At 32.7% G+C, this 25,904-nt stretch overlaps 1 protein-coding gene across 7 annotated transcripts in view; it reads right to left on the bottom strand.

Moving 5' to 3' along the window:
- LOC143252033 (nose resistant to fluoxetine protein 6-like) overlaps positions 1-25,904 on the bottom strand; it is a 46,967-nt gene that overhangs the window by 11,711 nt on the left and 9,352 nt on the right. For all 7 annotated transcript variants that reach the window (XM_076503580.1, XM_076503577.1, XM_076503579.1 and 4 more), the window contains 9 exons: positions 25,422-25,669; positions 21,531-21,645; positions 11,830-11,917; positions 9,539-9,633; positions 5,118-5,324; positions 4,677-4,770; positions 3,709-3,801; positions 1,086-1,251; positions 488-567 (listed from right to left, as the gene is read on the bottom strand). In XM_076503580.1, coding sequence (XP_076359695.1) covers positions 488-567; positions 1,086-1,251; positions 3,709-3,801; positions 4,677-4,770; positions 5,118-5,324; positions 9,539-9,633; positions 11,830-11,917; positions 21,531-21,645; positions 25,422-25,622 — 1,139 coding nt within the window. In that variant the 5' untranslated portion in view covers positions 25,623-25,669. The remainder of the gene's footprint in view (positions 1-487; positions 568-1,085; positions 1,252-3,708; positions 3,802-4,676; positions 4,771-5,117; positions 5,325-9,538; positions 9,634-11,829; positions 11,918-21,530; positions 21,646-25,421; positions 25,670-25,904) is intronic.

The raw sequence follows: 25,904 nt of genomic DNA, 5'->3' as shown, positions 1-25,904 counted from the left end.
AAAAACTACAGATGACCATTTGGCGTACTGGAGCTTAGACCAAAGTTCACTTAATTATTTATGTCATGTGAATTTTTATTGTTATATAAAGCGAGGTGCTTCGTCAGTATGGAACTTGTGTTAATTATTTTTGTAAATTTTGTTAAGAAGTTATAATGCATCGTAAGTTGGTTTTTTTTTTTTTGTACTTTTACAAACTTTTACCTGATTTAACTTCGCCTTTCCATAAATGATACATTTTCCGAAAGAAACGATTTAGATATTTGATTGTAAGGGATTTTCGAATTGAAATCACAATGTATCAAATCTTAGGTGAAATCGATAAAAATTATATAACACCACGAAAACTATAAGCCCCAATTTTTGTGTTGAAACTTCACGCCATTCATAAAGTGAAAACAATATTGTGAGACAAATGAAATATGAAGTATAATACACTTACAATGTACAAGTTACAAAATCTTACAAGGGCAATTCATTCACTTACCGGTATATTAGGAGCAGGGTTACTAGTGACACTGAATAAATTTGCATATAGGATGACATGTACCAAGTGTGTAACATACACTGTAATCAAATAAAGCAATGATTAGAACTGAAACAAAACTCAGTTTTATTACTTAGTTACTAAATCTTGAAGAAAACATACAAAGATATAAGTAGGAATAAAGGCGCCATACTGCTTCCATTATGAAACAATATAATGAAATATTTTCAATCTGTGAATGTCATTATGAACGGTATTATCAACACTTTGTTAAACAGCTAATAAATTTAAGTTTACTCATGTGAATATACTTACTGTTGAGAAGTTTGATTACTGAATTACTTAAGCTACAATAAATCCCACTATTATATACTTACTGTTGAGAAGTTTGATTACTGAATTACTTAAGCTACAATAAATCCCACTATTGTATACCTACTGTTGAGAAGTTTGATTACTGAATTACTTAAGCTACAATAAATCCCACTATTGTATACCTACTGTTGAGAAGTTTGATTAATTTTTATGATTCACAGTGACATATCGTTTCAGTATCTTCGTAATTATATTCTTTAAAAACAACAATTTGTAAGTTTACCAGTTCCTTTACGTGAAATAAGTTATTGACGAACAAAAGGTTTCTCCACCAGTAATTTCTACAGTTTTCATATTCGGGATTTATAGTTTCATTCCACCAAGGTCCTGACCCGAGCAACGGAAGAATAATGGCTAAGCCTACTATCAGCATGTACACTGGCGTCATTCTTAAAAAGAGAAAGAAGTGGCGTTAGGTTGAATATAGTGACCACCGATCTTGTGTAAAGTGTTAACTGTAGTAAAAGGTATCTAGTTAAGTTAACTATTAATGGCTAGCTGGTTATCAACTTGAATAGTACAAAGTAAGAATCAAGTTAACCGTTATAATCTATGAGCCTGTAATTCATTAACATGATAAAAATCGAGTTAACCACTACAATCTGTAATATCAATGCTCATCAACCACAGGATAAGAATCAAGTTATCAACTATAACCTGTAAGCCCATAACCCCGAGGATAAGAACCATGCTATCCATTACAATCTAATTATCTGTAGGAGCAGATAACAGTAACGACAACTTTAAAACAATAATTTTCATATTTTTGTTAAGAATGCTAGCAAACAATTCTAATTAATTTAAAAAACAAAACAACAACACAAAAACAATGTTTATGAAAGTAGAATCACATTAAAATATAGTTTATATAAATATTGTGGAAATTGTTACTCAGACATAACACATAATATCATTTTGTTTATTCAGTTATACCTATTAAAACTTACAAATAAATATAATAGTCAAAAATAAGATGATTTAGAAGTTTATATTTCGACAGTCAGAACAAGTGGCAGTTTAAATTTATACAATACGAAGGACAAATATCCCAAAATATCACCTTGACATGCGCAGTGGATGTGAGATCGAGTTTTTTATTAGAAATTTTTAATGACTTGATTTAGAAGTTTATATTTCGACAGTCAGAACAAGTGGCAGTTTAAATTTATACAATACGAAGGACAAATATCCCAAAATATCACCTTGACATGCGCAGTGGATGTGAGATCGAGTTTTTTATTAGAAATTTTTAATGACTTGACGGTAATTTAAAAAAACAACAACATTTATAAAACTTAAGCTTAAAAATAAATAAACACGCAAATACTGGTGAAATATGAAAGCCTTGGAAATAAAGTGTTCATCCGTACTGACCACCTTCCACTGTTTATATGCTTAATTTATAAGTATTTCAAAGTTTATTTTAAACTTTTGATCAACTGTATTTGTATACACACACACACACATATATATGTTACTTCATTGAATTCGGATACATTAATGATTTAAGCCCGAATTTTTATTTTTCTTCTTCTGTCTGTGTTTTATTATAGCAAAGCTACATCGAGCTATCAATTCTGTCCACCGAGGGGGAACGAGCCCCTTATTTGAGCGTTGTGAATTTGTAGACTAACCGCTGAACCAGCATGGGACTTTCTTTTCTAGTATAAGGCAAAAGAAATTCTCAGCAACCCCCCAAAAAAAACAACAAACATCTAATTCTACAGGCCTGTTGTACAAGAAGAAAAACGAAAGCCTTCAACACGTAAGCAATGTTTTTTAATTGATCGGAAGTTTGTGTGACATCGCATCACATTTAAATTAATGACAACTTTCTACTAAAAAAGATTTACTTGAAACTATTATTAGTGTTATTGTCATGTGAGTCATGCAAACTACCGATCAGTAGATAACACTTCACAAATATAAAGCTTTATATACCATAATAAGACAGTTTCTGTTTTAATTGTGACGGATTTACTATAATGTATCTATTTTAATATCACTATTTCTTTAAGTTAAATGTATATTCAGAAATGTACGTAACTTATACTGTTAACTCAAAATTGCAAAATTCCCACTTATCTACTAAACTTGTATAAAATTCCCGAGTGTAAGAATCAATAATATATGTGTGTACGTAGGTATTGGTGGGTCGCCTATATTGTTGCATAAGCTAAAATTTTGAGAAACTTACGTCTAATAATATAATCAACACGACGCGCCAAGAGACAGTATATATATATATATATTTTTTTTTTTGTTTTGTAGTTGGTGTGCTATAGGCCTCGAAAGCTATAAATGTTATTGTTATAACGCTTATTAATCGTGAACTTCAGACATCTGGCTAGAAATTTTTATAGATTTCAAATGTTGCAAACCATATAACTTCAGAGGATTCACATCGGAAATTAGTACTTTTACGAAAACATTATATAACTTCAGTGGTGGATAACTCGGCGTGTGATCAATGAAGAACGCAAAGCTAGCTACCTTCGTTTTAAGTTAATTGTATCTATATCAACTCAAAAGTAATTCACTTATCGTAAACCCTCGATAAGATATCAAGAAAGTTCCAGACCAGATACAAGACTCACTATTGTTTGTAAGTTTCTAAAATTTTCATAGCTGGATCATTATTTGTAATAAATGTTACTGTATATTGCTTGTATATATGTGTTTAAAAAGACAACTGTGTGAGTCAATCTTGTTGGAAAGTATCATAAATTGAATAGTTATCAATATTTATTTGACTTCTAAATCTAAATTACAATTTAAGTCAGTTTCAAGCTATTCGCAACTACGTAATACGCTTTTCATGTTATAGCAGTTAAAGCTTAACTTACCGCCAGACTTTATGAATACAGAAATGAATCGGAAACAGTTTGCCAATATTTTTCTCCAACTTATTCCAATTAGAATAAATAAGAAGAAGACCACTGAAAAAAAAGATAATAATAAATAGATTACAATTAACATACGATTCATGTATAACTGAACAATAAACATTGAAAGGCCTCTTTAAATACTTTTCTCTTTGACAGCGGCTCATCGTGGCCAGGTGGTTAAGGCACTCGACTCGTAATCCGAGGGTCGCGGGTTCAAATCAATGTCACGCCAAACATGCTTGCTCTTTCAGCCGTGGGGGAGTTTTAATGTGACGGTAAATCCCACTACTTGTTGGTAAAAGAGCAGCTCAAGAATTAACGGTGGGTGGTGATGACTAGTTGCCTTCCCTCTAGTCTTACACTGCTAAATTAGGGACAGCTAGTTTAGTGGAATGTTACTTTGATTTAAAGTTATTAATTGTGTATAATCTATTATAAAACAAAAACAGTGCAATGTATTTGTTGGCTTAACACATCATTAATTAAACACAATATTTTAAGAATTTAAATTATTAGTAATTTTTTTACTTGGGGAAGAGCTGAATTATGTGCATATGCTATTAAAAATAGATTCAACAGAAGTTTGTTACACAGATTCTAGAACCAGATTTCAACATTAAATGGAAAATCTGCTTTTTTTATCAATTATTAGAAATGTTCAACAATGTTTGAAACTGTAACGACTAAAATGTTGGGTCTTCATTACAAATATTAAATCAGTAAATATTACAAACGTATAAAGAACCTAAATAAATAATTCATTAGATAATTAAATGAATTTGACCTAAACCTATTAAACAGTGATTTATTGAAGTCAACATTTATCATTCATGATCAACCTTAAAAAAATAGACAAATATTTAGAATCTTGAGATTTGCGTCTACAAATGATAGATGATTATGAGACCTTGAAAACAGTGACTTACCTTACTAAAAAGAAACTGTCTACGGCCACCGTAAAGTTCTCAACAATCCCAAAAATAAAGTTATTCCCAAAATCATGAAATGCCAGGAGTCCTCCTATACGAAGTTCAAGTAAAAATTCCAAAATCTCAGACTTTCAAAACGAAATCAGTGAGACGTGTATGAATAAACCAATCTACATCAAGTGACGTGTGTGAATAAACCAATCTACATCAAGTGACGTTTGTGAATAAACCAATCCACATGAAGTAGTTTTCACATACATTAAAATGCATTAGAAAGAATGATGCCAAAAATGTAAAGTAATATCAACAACAGACTTCAATCCAAATTATCTATCGTTTTAACACTTGAGAATGTTACAGAATCGTTATCATGTAAATAATGTAAGGATAACCGTGAATATAATAATAAACGAATTAGCACAGAGACTTAATACTCACGATATCTCCTGTAAGTTGATTGTGATCCTAGAAAATAGGTATGCCCCAAAACCACCCACAAGGCTGACAGGAAACGAATACCATGAAGGGCCCCAAGAGAGTTTTTGGTGCAGCTTATGGTGCAGAACAAACGTTCAGTGTTGCTGAGGATTGAAAAAGATGTAACTACCTTTTTCAATGACAATCGGCAAGGGTTTCTGCTATTACCTAGAAAATATATTATGCACGTTTTAAATTGCGTTATAAACTCAGCCAATTTGTTATTGAATTTTGAAACTTTTGTTTTAAACGCAAAACCCAACAGTGACTACTGAATTTTAGTGCTAACCACATCGGACAGAACTAAAAGTTAAAAGCTAGCCTAATTCATTTTATGTAACTACTCTAAGATGCGCTTATTGTCATAGAAAAATATGCAAGAAAACAAACATGCCAATGCCTGAAGTATGCGAATTAGAAACGCGTTGAATCACCATCGAATATTTTCGTTCTTAATCTCACAACTTTAAGACCTACGAGTATTTCGTAAGCATATGCTATTTTTTGCTTTGAATAAAATAGTAGTATCAGAAATGTCAATACTTAGTACAGTACGAACTGCATACATAAACATAAAGAAATGGTTAAAACAGCCATACGCTAAAACTAACTCTCAAGTCACTGTTTAAGCCAAACGTATTTTATCGGTTGTTTTGATGTAATAATAAGACATACTTTTTTACCAGTTAAATAATATACGAAGGTAGGCAACATGCTACGTATGTTTAGTCTGTTGTCTCCAGAACCGAACTTTATGGTTAACCACTGAGCCACCAGCGACTTCTTTCTCCACCTTTACAGCAGTTTTCACAATATCTGTTATTAAAGTGTGCGTGTTTTCATATAGCAAAGCCACATCGGGATATCTGCTGAGTCCACCTAGGGGAATCGAGCTCCTGATTTTAGTGCTGTAAATCTGTAGACTTTTACTAAAGATTATCTCTTTGCGTTTTTCGATTTTATGTTGTCGTTTTTTTTTTTTGTTATTCACGAATCTGGTGTTGTTTAGAATCAATAACACATAATTAAAATATTTCACTTTTATTAATAATTAAAATATTTTACTTTTGTTCAAGTCACGCATGAAAACTACGATCTGACATTTACAAAAACCTGATTTGAGAATGGATATACTCGTCTTTTAAATACAAACACTTCCTTAGAGACAACAAAAAATCCCAATTTTTGCAATAAAAAACCGCTGGGACTGTCTTTGCCCCTTGTGAAAAGTATTTCAGAACCTCTTTGTCGCATTCCCCATATATAAGGCTGGTTTCTAAGTGAACTATACACGTATTAAGAGTTAAAAAAATATTTTACATGATTCTATAAATAACATTTCTAAATAATGCCAATACAGCATTCTTTATTTTACTACTTGTAATATTTTGGAAATATATATGTAGTTAACATATTCAGAGCTTTAAAAACTCAACAACAGGGTTCGGCATGACCAGGTGGGTTAAGGCGTTCGACTCGTAATCTGAGGGTTACGGGTTCAAATCCCTGTCGCACCAAACATGCTCGTCCTTTCAGCCGTGGGGGTGTTATAGTGTGACGGTCAATCCTACTATTCGTTGGTAAAAGAGTAGTCCAAGAGTAGTTGGTGGGTGGTGATGACTGGCTGCCTTCCCTCTAGTCTTACACTGAATCTTACACTAAATTAGGGACGGCTAGCACAGATAGCCTTTGTGTTGCTTTGCACGAAAATTGAAAACAAACAAACCAAACTCAACAACAGAAAAATAAAAGGTAAATTTTCTCATGTATCTTTGGAAGAACGTGCATATATTGAGATTTTAAAATGTCAGAATTCTGTTTAAATGAGATAACCTACAAACTAGAGTTATTTCTGGAAATCGTTTGTTTGTTTTTAAGTACAAATTTACACAATGGTTATTTGTGCTGTGTCTATCCCGGATATCGAAACCCAATTTTTGACGTTATAAGTCTTCAGACTTACCAATGAACCACTCAGGGGCAATTCCTGGGAAGATACTGAAAACAATAATAACTAGATCTGCTATGTGCAGATCAATTTAACACCATTTTTACTGGTTTTATCTAAGTTTTAAAGTTTTTAGTTGTGGTGTAATTTATCATGTGGCCTAGTTTACTTAAAGTGTGTAATACTGTTTTAGCGACCCCTGATGTTTCTAAGCGCAAGAACGTACACTGCTGGCCAAAATCTTAAGGACAATGAACATAAATAAAAAATATGCATTTTGCGTTGTTAGACTCAACCACTTATTTCAGTAGAGCTTCGAAAGATGAATTTTAGAAAATAGAAAACAAAAATAAAAACACTTTTGTAACATTTATTAGGGAAAATGTGAACACTATGAAATTAGCTTAAGTACTAGCTGAACAAACGTTTAAGACCATACTGAAACGAATCATTAATCGGTAAACACGTAATGGTATTTAGTCATTTGTATTCATGCCAAAGCGAATGTTTGAAGTTATTTGCAATGACGGTCGTGCAACTCACTACTGAGACCTCTTGTTGGGCATTTCCTACCCTGTATAGGTATTCTTTTTGGTATGGTCTTAAACTTTAGACCAGCTAGTATTTAGACTAATTTCATAGTGTTCACATTTTCCCTACTAAATGCTACAAAAGTTTTTTATTTTCCCTTTTCTTATTTTCATCTTTCGAAGCTCTACTCAAATAAGTGGTTGAGTCTAACAACGCAAAATGCATATTTTTACTTTATGTTCATTAGCCTTAAGATTTTGACCAACAGTGTATAATAAGCTATGTGCGCTGTGTCCACCGAGAGCATCTAACCTCGATTTTAGCGTTATGAAATTTAAAGAACACTGTTGATAGATCGATAAGCCTAAATTATGAGAACTGTTAAATTCTCAAAACATTAGGAATTTATAAATATATATTTTTTGTTCAGGTAGGTTTGTGCTTTATTCCAATTACTCATTCTTTTGTTACCTAGTTTGGTAAATCCTTTTACTCAAAATATATTATTTAGGTTTCTTTTAAACAATTATAAGCATGACTAGGTTAGTGATGCAAAAGAAGATAGTTGCCCCAATGACGAGAAAGTATAAGTGGGGTTTCCTTGCTCTGACTAAACCCCTGAAAATCGTAGGGTTTTAATTTAAAGCACGTCTTACTTCCTCAAGAAGATACTAAATGCCAAAACAAAAGAGGCAAAACCTTTTGGGTAAGCATCTTGATGGCTCAGCAGTAGCTCTGAGGGCTTATAAAGATAAAAGTCGGGTTTCAATGTCCGTGGTGAGCACCGCACATATATCACACCGTGTAGCTACCGGCTTAAAATAAACATTTCTTTTTTGAACAAAGAGTCGAACATTCTCTAAATATAAAACAATTAGTTTTATCCGCAGCAAAACTGTCGAAAACGAGTTAAGAGAGCTTTACTCATTTTGTTTCTATGTCTTTTAAGTACGAACTAAAAATTAACGCCAGTTAATATAATGGTACAAAATTAAAATGAATCGTCTTGAATATATAATTAAAAACGGTTGTAGATGATGAAAGTTCACTTTTAAATAACATATTTCAGTTATTGCATTAGGTAGAAAATGTTTAGGTTTGTTTTTTTTTTGTCTTTGAGTTTTGCACAAAGCTACACGAGAGCTATCTGCGCTAGCCTTCTTAATTTAGCAGTGTAAGACTAAACGGAAGGCAGCTTGCCTTCGCCACCCACCGCCAACTCTTAGGCTATTATTCACCAACGAATAGTGAGATTGATCGTCACGTTTCAACGCTCTCACGGCTTAAAGAGCGAACATGTTTGATGTAACGTGAACTCAAACTCGCGACCCTCAAGATTACGAATTAAGCGCCTTAACCATCTGGCTAAGAAAATGTTTATGGACATTAAAAATATTTCTCATTGGTAAAAAATGTAGACAAGCAACTTATTACATTAGCTACTGACCATTCAGAGAATCGAGCTCATGAAAAGCAGTGATGTAAATTATGTTTTCGTAACTGTAATAGTTGGGGTGTTCTGTCTCTTTCTTTCTTATTTTCAGATTTATCTGTCTTGGTCTCATGATCTAGACATACGCGACAGTATTTGGGGAAAGTTTCAAGTTTGTAGCAATTTATTGAAGAGTCCAACCAGTATATATTTTATATACGTTAATATAGCATCTAAGCAATGAAGCAGTTTTGGTAGGACACAGTTTTCCACAGTAGTGATGCACTTCCCTACCGCGCAATATTGATGCTAAACTTCCTGATTATAATCTATACAATCTTTGTAAACTTTAACATAACACTACTGCCAACCTATTGAACTCACTTTGTTAAATAAGGTGAACTACATTGCTTTAAGAACTATTTAATGAGTTTAATACGATTTTGTAAAACTTCATATATTGTAATTCACCTTGAATGTGCAATTTGTTTTTCAACTGCCTTCGATGTAGGAGGTCAAAACTTGTGCCAACCAACACCATCAGTCCGATTGCACCTAGAAAACATCTGAGAAACAACAGATCAAGGAAATTATATTATGGCAATTGGTGGTTAAGTAACACCAAAACATTGATTAAATAGCTGAACAAAAGTTCTTAAGTGTCCTCAAACTTAACATTATAACTACTAGTCATTAAAAAAGAACATTTGATATAAATGTATTCAGTTTTAACCAAATATTACACAAGGCAATTTGTATGGCCAGTAAGTGAATATTGAACTTTTCACCTTCTGATAAAGGTGTACTTAGGAACTGAATAAACAGCCCCCATCCCTAGCGGATCAGCGGTAAGTCTGAAGGCTTACAATGTCAGAATCTGCGTTTCGATAACGTACGTGGTGGGTGCAGCACAGCTAGCCCATTGTGTAGTTGTTGTTGTCGTAGTAACAATACAAATAGAAAATAAACAGTAAAAAATGAATTAGTGTAACAGAATATGACAACTGACCAGTCGTACGTTATTTAACGGTTATTGTGAACTTGTTAATACACTTTCATTGAATTTATGATGTGTAACATACCGTAATTACAAAGTATTCTGACACATTATGTTTCCTTTTAAGCTATGAAAGTCGTTATAATTATTTACACTATCTTATACTCAGTTTTTATTTGAAGAAACCTATAGAAGGATAATAATTAAATTACATCTGGAATTAAGGTATTAAAGTATATTTTATATAACCCTAAATATTTCCATGAAAAACGCTTGGTTTTGTTTAATTTGAATTTGGCGCAAAGCTACACAAGGGCTATCTGCGCTGGCCGTCCCTAATTTAGTAGTGAAAGACTAAAGGGAAGGCAGCTAGTCGTTACCACCCACCGCCAACTCTTGGGCTACTCTTTTACCAACGAATAGTGGGATTGACCGTCACGTTTCAACGCCCCCACGACTAAAAGGCCGAGCATGTTTGGTGTGACGGAGATTCGAATCTGCGACCCTCAGATTACGAGTCGAGTGCCTTAACCACCTGACCATGTTGGGTCTGTCCATTAAAAATGAATTTAACTTCAACATTTTTAATTTTCAATATTATTTTACTTAATTCTAAAAGTGTCTAACCTTCTTATAAACAACACCGTAACACACACTAGTTTAAAATGTATTAGTACATATGTCATTGCGACTAGGTCCAGGTGGATAAAGCACGCGAGTCGCAATCCGAAGGTCGCGGGTTCGAATCCCCGTCGCACCAAACATGCTCTCTCTTTCAGCCGTGGAGGCGTTATAATGTGACGGTCAATCCCACTCTTTGTTGGTAAAAGAGTAGTCAAGAGTTGGCGGTGGGTGGTGATGATTAGCTGCCTTCCCTCTATCTTACACTACTAAATTAGGGATGGCTAGCGCAGCTCGTGAAGCTCTGCGCGAAATTCAAAAACAAACAAATCGTTGCGACTAAATCCATTTTATATTTTAATCACTTCCCTGTGTAACTAATATGATAATTAAGACGCAGATCCTAATATTTGTACTGTATAGACAAAGAAAGGAGAAACAAGTATCAGAAGACAATTTTATTTAATTGTAGAGATTTAGTTAAGGTGCGAAAGTCTTTTTTAGGGCATTTTGTTAAACTGGGGATATTGTTAAAAAAAATAGTGTTTACATATATAGTAATTAACAGTTTCATCTTGAACGCCTCTTTGTTACATATGAGCCAATCAGAAACTTCTAGGTTCAGGCTGTTGTTGTTGTTTTAACACAAACTTACAGAATGAGCTATCTTCTCTCTGTCCACCCTGAAGAATCGAATCTCGGATTTTAGTGTTCTAACCCGTAAACTTAACGTTACTGACAGGGAAACAAGCTTCAGACATAGCCACAAATATAGAACTTCTCACTCACCGTGTACGCGACTACTATTAACAGAATAGCGGGGGAATGGCTGTTATGTTTATCATGCTTCCACAGTTAATACTGTAGAGCGTGACAAATGACATATTGTGGCTCGAGCCTTGGACCTTTATATTCGCAATTCATCATGCTATCCGCTAGCCCATCAGATATATATACACATTATGACTCTGTTTAAATAAGTATTGTTTTATGGAAACTAAAGAATAAAGAATTTAAGAAGTTTAGTTGGTTTGAAATTTCTATAACCCTAAAATTACATATCAAATAAAATGTTACCATGAAGACAAAAGTAGATTTAGAGTTAATTCAGATAACTTAAATTTTAATATCAATCAGAACTTACAGTACAACTAACTGGTGCGTTGAAAGTTGAGTGTGTGTTTTCACCTCACAACGTGGAACAGAAACCGGAAAATAAATGGCCTTTGAAGCTAAGAAATAATGAAATGAGGACAGTTAACAGAAACGCATTTCGCTTCAATTAATCTGCAAAACTATTAAAGCTAGTGTTGTTTAATAACTACGTAGAATATTATGAAAACAAAATCATTGATACGTTGATATTAATACAGTACCAACAGTCAAATATACTCTTACTCATGACACAACGTATCTGTATTGAGGTCAAGACGACAAATGATATTTATATAATATCACAAAAATATGATTGAAAAGAGAAAACTAGATGTAAATATAAACAAAAAATAGATTAACGCTAATCAACTTGTTTTATATCTAAGTTTTAAAATGTGATAGGAGTAGCTGTAAAGAAAACTGGGTGACAGTAAAAAACAGGTAACAGTTGGTCACTTTGAAGAGTTTACACCACTTCTAGGTAGAGTGTAATTTTTTCATTGCTGATTAAATGTAAGATATAAACATGTTACCTTTGTAGACGTGATCTAAAATGCTCCATTACTAGCTTATATGAATTGCGACAACATTGGTTTTATAGTACAATAAATACATATTCGATTACATTCAAAACTGAGGTGTTTAAATCAATAAGGAATGATTTTGATTAGTATTTTCTATTGTACTTACGTTTTAATGGTAGTATCCACATATTATTGTGTTCGAAAATTAATTATGACTTATTAATATCAGTTTTTCTATCAGTTTCTCGAAGTGTTATTAGGCTTTTATTTAGATACAGCGGAGGGCATTGCCTTCGTCTCTCCCAGCTTAATGCCATTTATTTGTTTGGAAACAGTGCAAATATAGAACTGTGCGAAAGTGTTGTGACAGTGATTGTTTGTTTTTTTAAGTTAGCGCAAAGCTACACGAGGGCTATCTGCGCTGTATTTTGACAAAGTCAAAAACTATATTTCAGGACGGCTGGTATGGGTATTAACACATTTACTAACAAAGCAGAGGACAACATTTCGACCTTCTTAGGTCATCTTCAGGTTAACAAGAGAGTCAAAAATTAGATTTCAGGCTAATTAGAAAAAAACAATGGAAGGTAAATCACAGGTGAAACATCAAATTTTAATTAATCCTCATATTTAGTACAACAGAAACTGTTGAAGTGCGTGAGTTCAATAAACAGTTAATATTTTGTGTGTTTCCCTTTGTTTAACTAACAGCAATCAGTCTTTCTGGCATTATTGCAACATATTTAATCAAAGTGTCATTTATAATTTTATTCCAACTGTCCCTAATACACTCCAATAGAGTTTCTTTGGAAGCAGCTTTTGACCTGTCAAGGTTTTGATCTATCAAATCTCAGATCTGCTCAGATATTTGAGATCGGAGCTATGTGGAGACTTTACTACATTTGAATGACTCCAGTAGCTTATTTCTTAGACAAATAATTTCTGCATAGGTTGGCAAACCACTAACGGATCAGTATCTGATGGTACTTGAACTGGTCCATTATTCCATCTATTTTCCAAAGATCTTATGTTTCCTCAGCAAATAAACTCTCACAAACTGTTACACCACTTCCCTTATATTCCATGGTAAGTGCTATGCATTGAGGTAAATATCTTTCACCTTTCTTCCTCCGGACGTACAACCTACACTTTGAAACAAATACTTCAAACTTGAACTCATCTGTCCATAACGCTTTTTTTAATCATTTACAGTAGAGTTTCACGTTTGGTAACAAATTTTCAACTCTTTACAATATTTAGAGGTCGAAGTAAAGATTTTAGCACCTGCACGACCGACTGTTTCATTCTCGTTCAGTCTTCTTAATGCTGTTAATCTGGACACTTTTCTGTCATTTGGTACATGGTTTATGTCATGCTTGAGATCAGTAACAGTCTTCCTTCTGTCCTGATGCCTACATAAACTAAGATACTTAACATCAGTATCATTGAGTTTAGGTGTTCTGTCTCTTTCTTTCTTATTTTCAGATTTACCTGTCTTGGTCTCATGATCTAGACATACATGACAGTATTTGGGGAGAGTTTCAAGTCTGTAGCAATTTATTGAAGAGTCCAACCAGTATCACGTAAAGCTTTCATGATCTGCTAACAATTCTCTATGCTTTGTGCCCATGGCATGACAACAAAACTCAATATATAGTGTTAAACACTGTTTCTATGGAAATTTATTTGTGGAGTGCTATTAAATTTGTTTTCTCTAACATATACCGGTACCATATGACAGCTCCTTGTTAGATGTTTTTCTATATAGTTACGACACGGCATGGAGTAGCATGACAGTTATTTCAAACACTAACTTTGATCAGTATGTTCATTCATAACCCTTCGACATGCACTTGGTACAAGTATATGGAAACAGTAAAGTATGACAAGTATTCTCACTCTGACTCATTCAGTTGTTAACAGAGATCAGTGAAGCATTGGGATCATTACCATAGTGTTGAAATTTACATTATGTAGTGATATAGGAGAATTAGTTACATAAAATGGAAAGAATGACAACATATTCCCTTGTCCTAACATTTTTGTACAGTACTGTGTGTATATATATATATATATAGCACGCATACCTAGTTGACATTGTTCTAATAGTTATTAAATAATGCACGAAATAATAAGAACTAATACTCCAACAAAAGTCTAATTTTGTACACTTTACTCTTTGAAAAAAACAACCTCCTAACTGCCCCAGACCTCCAATAAAACTCAGTCTCTCCTTGAAATCTGTATTTATGTTCCAGAACTTTAAAAATCAAAACTAGTAATATTAGCCAGGTCCAACAAACTTAAAATGTTTATTAATATTGGAAAACATTATACACTAACTTCTTTTACTATTATTTATTGACAAAAAAAAAAAGACAGTTAAAGCACTTATGACTACCAGTAATGATAATAATACCTGTTGAAGAGAGTTTATGGAAGTTTTCAAACCAAAGGTAGAGATTATCATCTTGTGTGACAAATGTCTGTTTTATTAAATTTCGTTTGAAACAACAAACGTTTTTCTCTACATATTTAGTATGTGTTTCAATAGTTAGAATAATTCAAAAGGTTAACTGTAATGCGTTTATAAAGTTGAAAAAATAAGTTTTCATTCAAATTACAGGTTAATTTTATTTATTACTTAATTAATTTAAAAAAATTAACATTTATGAAGAGTTGAAAAAAAATATGTAAATAGTTACTGGGTGTCAGATTTTATGTGGAGCCGAATTATTTACTCTATGTGTCTGTGATTTACTGGCGATAAATTTGAACAATAAACAGACATCACACAATCCACTTATTTTGAAATGATATATATTCAAAAAAAAGGCAAACTTTGTCACATCAATGATTATCACAGTTGTATCCAGAGTTTTAAATAATTGTTTCTTTCCATCAGCATCACCACAGTTACATTAGAACACTTTTTTTACAAGATAAATTATTCTCCACTATTTCTGTTATTACAATACAAACTGTGAAACAAACTTTAGAAATCGCCCGTAATGGCTAATTGACAATCACGCAGTCCAACTTAACTGTCACTTCCACTAACTTAAGTTCTTCCACTATGTATATGCACGTATTTGAAACATGCGACAGTAAAATCTATAAATATCTAGTGTTCCGGTAACAACGATATTACATATACTGAGAAAAAAAACTTAAAGATTTCGAAAACGATGACGTCAACAATATCACAAATGCCTAATACAATAATTAAACTGTGTACACAACGAGCGACTTGTACTCAGTTACTTAACAATACTTGTTAAAACTTTTGAAATAATTATGTTTTAACACTTTTGTTATGAAAACTGAAAAATCATTAAATATTATATCACTGAGTAACTTAAATAATAACTCTTAAACTCTTCTATATTCGACAGTTGGTTACAACTCTCAGAGGAAATAGTGTTACACGGAGAAAATGGAACCAAAAATAGTTTTGAATAAAATATGATTATTTTGGAATTAATAGATGTTTCAACACTCACGAGGAGAAAACTTCAGCACGTTGTTCTATTGATCTATAGAACTTACAGAAAGTACGTCGTGATAATATCATTTTTGAATTTATAATACAAAAACAAATTTTTCTTCCAAGATATTTGGTATATTGGTGTTATTTTGTTAATAAAAACAGAAATCCAATAGCAACACCAAGTGCTACATTCACAAAATGTTTAAGTTTTCTTAAACACCCATAATTAAAATTGAAAATTTTAGTCAAGGTCGAAGATTTGGGTGAAAGTTAAATTTTAAGCCTTCAGCTAAAATGTTTTTAATCTAAAAATCTAACGATATAATTAATAATTAATGATAATTTTATATTTATTTTCTTGCTATTAAAATGCACTTGTCTTCTGAATAAAACCGTGTCAAACAATGACAACTTCACAAAAGAAAAATCAAACCTTTTCAAGAGTAAGTAACCTCTGTCTGTCTTCCAATTTATTTAGAAAATATAACTTTTCTTATTATTCATTTTACATGATAGGATACGGCTGATATTAGTCGGTCTGGCATGGCCAGGTGGTAAAGGCACTTGACTTGTAATCTGAGGTTCGGGGGTTTGAATCCCCGTCACACAAAACATGCTCGCCCTACCAGGCGTGGGGGCGTTATAATATGACGGTCAATCCCACTATTCGTTGGTAAAAGAATAGTCCAAGAGTTGGTGGTGGGTGGTGATGACTAGTTACTGTTCCTCTAGTCTTTCACTGCTAAATTAGGGACGGCTAGGTAAGATAGCCCTCGTGTAGCTTTTCACGAAATTCAAAAACAAACAAACAAACAAACAATCCAATATGACGGAGCAAATTGAAGATAATGTCAGTGCAACATTTTTATAGCACAGGCTGAATGACTAATCATTCTCATTTCAGATCACATTAATAACCATCAGATTCCAGATTTATATAATAATAAACCGAATTTGTAAGACTGCCAATCTTTTATAATATTGGTATAATTTTGCCTACCTATAATATAACAAGTCCATATTATCCATTATGTTTTATCATAATGTGATAAAATTGCATTAAAACACTTTGCTTGCATAACATCCCAACATCATTAACAAATTTAGTTCTACAAAAACAAGAACTAATTCCTTGCATGAACACTTGTTTATAAGTATTAATATTAAGAAGCTGATTTTAGTAAGTAATTTGTACTGTGCATGTGCTAAAAGAAAAGAACAGTTAAGCCTTAAACATTCATAGATACGTTAGTTTTCAAAACACATTTAGGAACGTAAGGGTAATTAGGGTCCATAATTCATGCAATATATATTAGATAAAAGCATCGTGTTCAGTTACTGTGCAGTTGTTGTTTTGTAGGAGTGTGCTTGGCTATCAAATGTGAAACACGTTCGCCCTGAGGTGCACTTTTAAATGTGATAGTCAGCTTCGTTATTTAACATATTGGCTACTAAGCCTATTTTGCAGATACTTTCCAGGATGCCGCTAGTCATTTTACAATTACTTTTTTTAGGAAGAGTGTATATGTAGCCATTGCGTCCCAGCCAGTAAGTGGCCCTATAAAAAGAAATTAGAGCACGACTAACTGGTGGGTTGTGTAGGTCTTACTGGAAGACTATCACGACCCATCGGTGGGTTGTGTGGGAGCCAATGTTTTAAAAGCTGTTCAGTGGTTTCAAAAGTAGAGATGATTTTACCGGAATCTCAAGAGTGTTTGAACTGACTGTTTAGCATACATTCATTTTGCGTGCTGGTTAGGTTAAAAATTTTAGTTCCTAATTAAAAACTACATTCTTTGAAAATAATTACACCCAAACTAAACAGAGATTGTCTATAACACGGACGTCTTGTGTTAAGTCAGTAAGTTTCGTCAGAAAGTTTTATTTCTCATTATTATTACATCTTGACTATCTTCAAACCATAAACAACTGAAAAAACACAGTTTAGTAAAACTAGTTAAACGATTTACCTATAATCACAAAAAATGAAAAAGAAAAAAATAGTTAGGTTTCTCGATTCACTGCTTCAACCTACACCTGCATAATTAGTACCTCTGTAGCACATTTTGGAATTTTGGAAACGAATCTTGAAATATCCTACTTTTAAACTTTTACAATAAAAATGCTATTTATTAAGAATAACTAATTTAAATAGCATTGATGACCAAAGTTAAGTTTTATACTATTATTTTAATAATGCGTTGAATGGTTATTGTTGTGAATGCTAATTTTTATAACGCCATGTTTTGTTTTATGTCTCATTATTTCATTAAAAATACATAATGACTCTTATAAACATTTTGTGTGATGTTAATTCGAACCTCCGAACCTCGAGTTAGGAGTCAAGTGGCTTTACCACCTGGCCATGCCAGACCAACTAATACCACCCGTATCCTACCAACTAAAGATGAATAATAAGAAAAGTATTTTTTTTTCTAAATAAATTGGAAGAAATACAGAGGTTACTTACTCTTGAAAAGGTTCGATTTTTCTTTTGTGAAGTTGTCATTGTTTGACACGGTTTTATTCAGAAGACAAGTGCATTTTAATAGTAAGAAAATAAATATAAAATTATCATTAATTATTAATTATATCGTTAGATTTTTAGATTAAAAACATTTTAGCTTAAGGCTTAAAATTTAACTTTCACCCAAATCTTCGACTAAAATTTTCAATTTTAATTATGGGTGTTTAAGAAAACTTAAACATTTTGTGAATGTAGCACTTGGTGTTGCTATTGGATTTCTGTTTTTTATTAACAAAATAACACCAACATACCAAATATGTTGGAAGAAAAATTTGTTTTTGTATTATAAATTCAAAAATGATATTATCACGACGTACTTTCTGTAAGTTCTATAGATCAATAGAACAACGTGCTGAAGTTTTCTCCTCGTGAGTGTTGAAACATCTATTAATTCCAAAATAATCATATTTTATTCAAAACTATTTTTGGTTCCATTTTCTCCGTGTAACACTATTTCCTCTGAGAGTTGTAACCAACTGTCGAATATAGAAAAGTTTAAGAGTTATTATTTAAGTTACTCAGTGATATAATATTTAATGATTTTTCAGTTTTCATAACAAAAGTGTTAAAACATAATTATTTCAAAAGTTTTAACAAGTATTGTTAAGTAACTGAGTACAAGTTGCTCGTTGTGTACGCAGTTTAATTATTGTATTAGGCATTTGTGATATTGTTGACGTCATCGTTTTCGAAATCTTTAAGTTTTTTTTCTCAGTATATGTAATATCGTTGTTACCGGAACACTAGATATTTATAGATTTTACTGTCGCATGTTTCAAATACGTGCATATACATAGTGGAAGAACTTAAGTTAGTGGAAGCGACAGTTAAGTTGGACTGCGTGATTGTCAATTAGCCATTAAGGGCGATTTCTAAAGTTTGTTTCACAGTTTGTATTGTAATAACAGAAATAGTGGAGAATAATTTATCTTGTAAAAAAAGTGTTCTAATGTAACTGTGGTGATGGAAAGAAACAATTATTTAAAACTCTGGATACAACTGTGATAATCATTGATGTGACAAAGTTTGCCTTTTTTGAATATATATCATTTCAAAATAAGTGGATTGTGTGATGTCTGTTTATTGTTCAAATTTATCGCCAGTAAATCACAGACACATAAAGTACTTAATTCGGCTCCGCTTAAAGTCTGACACCCAGTAACTATTTACATATTTTTTTTCAACTCTTCGTAAATGTGAACCTTTTTTTAAAAATTAATTAAGTAATAAATAAAATTAACCTGTAATTAGAATGAAAACTTATTTTTTCAACTTTATAAGCGCATTCCAGTTAACCTTTTGAATTATTCTAACTATTGAAACACATACTAAAGATGTAGAGAAAAACGTTTGTTGTTTCAAAAGAAATTTAATAAAACAGACATTTGCCACACAAGATGATAATCTCTACCTATGGTTTGAAAACTTCCATAAACTCTCTTCAACAGGTATTATTATCATTACTGGTAGTCATAAGTGCTTTAACTGTCTTTTATTTTTTGTCAATAAATAATAGTAAAAGAAGTTAGTGTATAATGTTTTCCAATATTAATAAACATTTTAAGTTTGTTGGACCTGGCTAATATTACTAGTTTTGATTTTTAAAGTTTTGGAACACAAATACAGGTTTCAAGGAGAGACTGACTTTTATTGGAGGTCTGGGGCAGTTAGGAGATTGTTTTTTTTCAAAGAGTAAAGTGTACAAAATTAGACTTTTGTTGGAGTATTTGTTCTTATTATTTTCTGCATTATTTAATAACTATTAGAACAATGTCAACTAGGTATGCATGTTATATATATATACATACACACGAGCTCTAGAACAGCATTAAAGAAGTGCACCATAACGTATTAGTATGACGGGTAGGGAAAGCACAATGACTGATCTTCATTATCAGTTGATACCGTGTTTGACCCTTAACCTCAGGCGCTTAGATTTACATACTAGAAATAAGGATAGAGGGCCAGGTATAGCCAGATGGGTAGTAATGACCAATTGCTTTCCCTCTAGTCTTACATTGCTAAATTGGGGACGGTTAGCGCAGATAGCCCTCGTGTAGCTTTGCACGAAATTCAAAACAAAGCAAGCCAAAAGGATAGAGAAATTCAATTTGAATTTATACTGCCATCTATCTATGAAACTGTGAACAGTTGAATTAGAATACCTTTGATATATATTTCTGTTTATCTTTATATATTCCACATTCTGACTACAATTTCTTGCGGCCTAACAGTTTTCATATACAAGTATTAAGTTAGAAATAATTGAAAACATGTTTTTCATTGCTTGATAGAAGGAAAGTAACTGCTAAGATTCTTGTTAATGTGTTATAATGACTTTAAGTCGGTTGTAGATATAAAACCTTGAGTTACGTATTTTGTTCAATATAAACATTATAAAGTGATAACAGTGCTAGAGTTACCTGTAGTTCTACTGTGTCAGTCACGGTTTTGTATTTGGGTTTCTCTTCTTCTCTTGCGTCTTTGAAACCACTGAAGACTATACAATTCAACATTTTTAGGCTTTTTTGACACATATTAATATTTATCTCTCTTACCTTTTTGACTACTTGTTTTGTAAATATAGAAATGTCACATGTAAAGTAAACAACAACTGAAAGATACATGTTCTAATGATTAGTTAGCTATCTGAAACTACTGAACTTTGGAAAGTTTGAAATGTCCTTTCTTCATGGTGGTACAAAATCCCGAACTCACATACAAGTTCTTTCGATAGGACAAGTCCTATAGTAATAAAAGAGTTATAGCTTCCTTCGCAACACTACAAACGTAAATTACCACAACTTCTAAGGAACTGTTTGAGAGTGAACGACTCCAATACTTCTCATTGCAATTTGTTAGTTTAGTTGATAACCAGTAGAACACTCGTTGGAATACGCTTTTGTATTATATATGTTCCAAACAAGATCAAGATATTAATTGTACAGTCCTATTAGTGTCCTGTTTGATGTGAAGACTTCTTTAAAGTTCCATATAATATCACTTATTATCACATTGTGCACCGTGAGGTGCGATTAATAAATCATTTATTAAGTCAGATTATTCTCCAGATAAAATTAAGTTATACATTTATATTTGGTACATTACAGTCGCCATATTTTTAAAAGAGGGTGAGAAACTGTACTTACCTACACTCGCCACATTGTAAACGTCTTCTTTTGAACAAGTGGAAGGAACACAGACTCCTATCATTAGAGGAGATTGATGGATGATCCGAAGATTATAGTAGAACCAGTAACCAAGCTTAGTGGATTAAAGGAAATGAAAATAATTAATTAAAACCAAACGTTAACATTGAACATAGAAGACATTTAACTCTGGAAAACCAATGGGCTCTTAAACATCTGATTAACTTTTGAAACGGTTTATTTAATCATTTGTACACCAAATTACTTTTGCATTCATGAAACTACTGGTTACAGGGTCCCTAATAACATAAGAATAGAACAAAGGTTTTAAATGTAGAGAAATACCATTTATATTGAAATTAATCTCACTAATTACTGGTGGCTTTACCTATGCCTCTTAAATAGAGCATGAGTTATTTTGCTCTAGTTTTTGTAAGTTCTGCACAGTGAGTGCTATTATAACAGTTAAAAATACGAATTAAGCCAATGTTTGGACAGTACCAAGAGCCAATTATGTGGAAACAAATCGGTACTGTAAGTGTCAAGAAGTACAGGTGGTTAAGGCGCTCGGCTCGTAATTCGCGGGTTCTATTGTTTGTCACACCAAACATGCGCGCCCTTTCCGCCATGAGGGCGTTATAATCCCACTATTCGTTGGTAAAAATGTAGCCCAAGAGTTGGGGGTGGGTGGTGATGACTAACTGCCTTCCCTCTAGTCTCACACTGCTAAATTAGGGATGGCTAGCGCAGATAGCCCTCGAGTAGCTTTGCGTAAAATTCAAACAAACTTTAGTTTATGTTTTTCACATCTTCTCTCTAATATGCCACCAGTATTTTTGCCATCCTTTACAAATAGGCTCTATCTTTTACTATCTCTGCTTGTTATGCAAATTTAAAAAAGATTGAACACAGAAACAGCACTATTAACACACGGACCACTTCTTGCTTTAGAATTCTGAAATATATAAATTGTTGATTAATTTAGTATTTGATTTGTTTTGTAAAAAATCGACTGTTTAATTCAGTGCAAAGCTACAGAATGGGCCATCTGCATTCTGTTTATCGTGGGGAAACAAACCCCAAATCTTAGTGTTATAGGTCAGTAAACTTCCCGCTGATTCACCAGGGGGAGGACAAAGAAAAGCTGAAAAATTGTTGATCAGAAAGCGTAAAATAGCTTGTTATCTTTCTGACCCGGATCAAGGAACTGCCTGGATCCAGAAATACCAACCCTCATCAGAAACCTACAAGTGTGCTCGTAACTTAACACTGGGTCTAGAGCTAGAAACTATTACGTCTCAACTCTAATGGTCGAAAAAGTAACTTAGGTTTCTTAGGCCTAATTAACCAACCACTGAAGAATAAGGTCTGTCAGAGTCATCTGAAACACAGGTAACTTTAGATACTTGTTTTTGTGTATTTTGAAGAGAGACTTTATGTTTACATAAAAGTAGTAAAGTATAAAGAAAGATTGCTTCTAGGAAGCTCTTTCTTCTAGATTCACTATTTTTATTAATTTTGTAAACTAAGAATATTATTTCAAAGTGAGTAGCCATGTCTCTAATATGTAGATGGTTTTGTAAAGTACTTACCAAAGTACTGTTTTATAACTTCCCTTGAAATGTTGAAATATTCTTTGAAAATGTTTAATTATTGCACACGGTATTCAAACAGCGATTTAAACATATATTAAAATACACATCAGATCATATCGTAATCGTTTCCTGATCACCACGGTAGCAAGTACCTGTCTCAAACACAAATACTGCATAAAATAAGGTAGCATAAGTAGTTTATTTTGAATTTCTCGCAAAGTTACACGAGGACTATCTGCGCTGTCCCTAATTTAGCAGTGTAAGACTAGAGGGATGACAGCTAGTCATCACCACCCACCATCAACTATTGGGCTCCTCTTTTACCAACGAACCGTGGGATTGATTATTTGATTATAATGCCCCCACCGCTGAAAGGGTGAGCATATTTGGTGTAACGGGTATTCGAACCCGCGAATTACGAGTCGAGTGCCTTAACCTCCTAACCATGCCGAGCCACGAGTGTGTGTTTTCTTATAGAAAAGCCAAATCGGGCTATATGGTGTTTCCACCAAGGGGAATCGAACCCCTGATTTTAGGGTTGTAAATCCGAAGACTTACCGCTGTACCAATGAGGAACGAGAAAGTACGATATGTGGTTAACCCTAAAAATAAATAGTTATATGAATACATGAAGATAAAAATTTAACTAAGTTCAGTGAAGAAAGAAGACAAATAAAAATACAAGAAAAGTAAGACATCTTATAGATAACAGTATATATATATATATATATATATATATATCTTATAGATTACAGTATATATATATATATATCTTATAGATTACAGTATATATATGTATATATCTTACAGATTACAGTATATATATCTATGTATGTTGTATTATATTATGTTAATTAAATCTCATCAAAAAACATTTAGTTAAAAACAAACATTCAAAACTGTCCAAGTCCGAGCGATATCCTTGAACAAGCGTTTGACTTATTATAAGAGTCGTCTATTATAGCTTTCAACATAAAACGAGCATACGACTTACCGTGTTTGGGCGTAGACTATTACGTGTTGATCAGGGATTTCGATACAAAACACGCGTATCACTTATCGTGTGTGAGTGCTTACTATTATCGTGTTTATTAGGAATCTTCATATAACACATATATACATCATTTACTGTGTTTGCGTGTGTTCTGTCACAATACTGATCAGGGATCTCAGTGTACAACACACATATCACTTACAGTGTTTATTACGGATCTCAATATAGAACACACATATCACTTACTGTATTTATTATAGATCTCAATATAGAACACACACATCAGTTACTGCGTTTATTATGGATCTCAATATAAAATACACACATCAGTTACTGCGTTTATTACGGATCTCAATATAGAACACACATATCACTTACTGTGTTAATTACGGATCTCAATATAGAACACACACATCAGTTACTGCGTTTATTATGGATCTCAATATAGAACACACACATCAGTTACTGCGTTTATTATGGATCTCAATATAGAACACACACATCAGTTACTGCGTTTATTATGGATCTCAATATAGAACACACACATCAGTTACTGTGTTTATTATGGATCTCAATATAGAATTCGCACATCAGTTACTGCGTTTATTACGGATCTAAATATAGAACACACATATCACTTACTGTGTTTATTACGGATCTCAATATAGAACACACACATCAGTTACTGCGTTTATTATGGATCTCAATATAGAACACACATATCACTTACTGTGTTTATTACGGATCGCAATATAGAACACACACATCAGTTACTGCGTTTATTATGGATCTCAATATAGAACACACACATCAGTTACTGCGTTTATTATGGATCTCAATATAGGACACACACATCAGTTACTGCGTTTATTATGGATCTCAATATAGAACACACACATCAGTTACTGCGTTTATTATGGATCTCAATATAGGACACACACATCAGTTATTGTGTTTATTATGGATCTCAATATAGAACACACACATCACTTACTGTGTTTATTATAGATCTCAATATAGAACACACACATCAGTTACTGCGTATGTTATGGATCTCAATATAGAACACACACATCAGTTACTGCGTTTATTATGGATCTCAATATAGGACACGCACATCACTTACTGTGTTTATTATGGATCTCAATATAGAACACACACATCACTTACTGTGTTTATTATAGATCTCAATATAGAACACACACATCAGTTACTGTGTTTATTATGGATCTCAATATAGAACACACACATCAGTTACTGCGTTTATTATAGATCTCAATATAGAACACACACATCACTTACAGTGTCGGAATGCGTATTATTAGCAGGTAACTTTGGAGTCTCGTTCAATATCAAGTTTTTGTTCCCGAATGATGGCATTTCGAATTCTAAAAAACAATATTTTCCTCTGAATGATTCTTTTGCTTCCATGTTTTTGTTTATACTGTTGACATTTCTCACAGAAATATCCAAACATTCGTTGTAGGATCCCATGTCGGCCATAGTGCCGGTTAACACTCCTCCAGGGATCTTGCCTGAGGAATCAATCACTGTAGAGGAATAATTCACTAATTAACATAATCGAACAAAACACAAATTTTACGTTTGTTAGTGCCTGTCTTAAAATAAAATCATTATTTGAACGTGTCACTAATCGTGATTAGACAATACTAAAGATTAAATTTTGAATAAAAAACGGATAAGTAAAAAAACTACATATATACATATAGTAACATATGTGATATAAACTGTAAATACATATATACATAAATATATACACAGAGA

This window comes from Tachypleus tridentatus, chromosome 6 (genome assembly GCF_004210375.1).
Source record: "Tachypleus tridentatus isolate NWPU-2018 chromosome 6, ASM421037v1, whole genome shotgun sequence".
Taxonomy (NCBI): domain Eukaryota; kingdom Metazoa; phylum Arthropoda; class Merostomata; order Xiphosura; family Limulidae; genus Tachypleus; species Tachypleus tridentatus.
The sequence above is the reverse complement of the archived record's forward strand: the minus strand, read 5'-3'. Positions and strand labels throughout refer to the sequence as shown.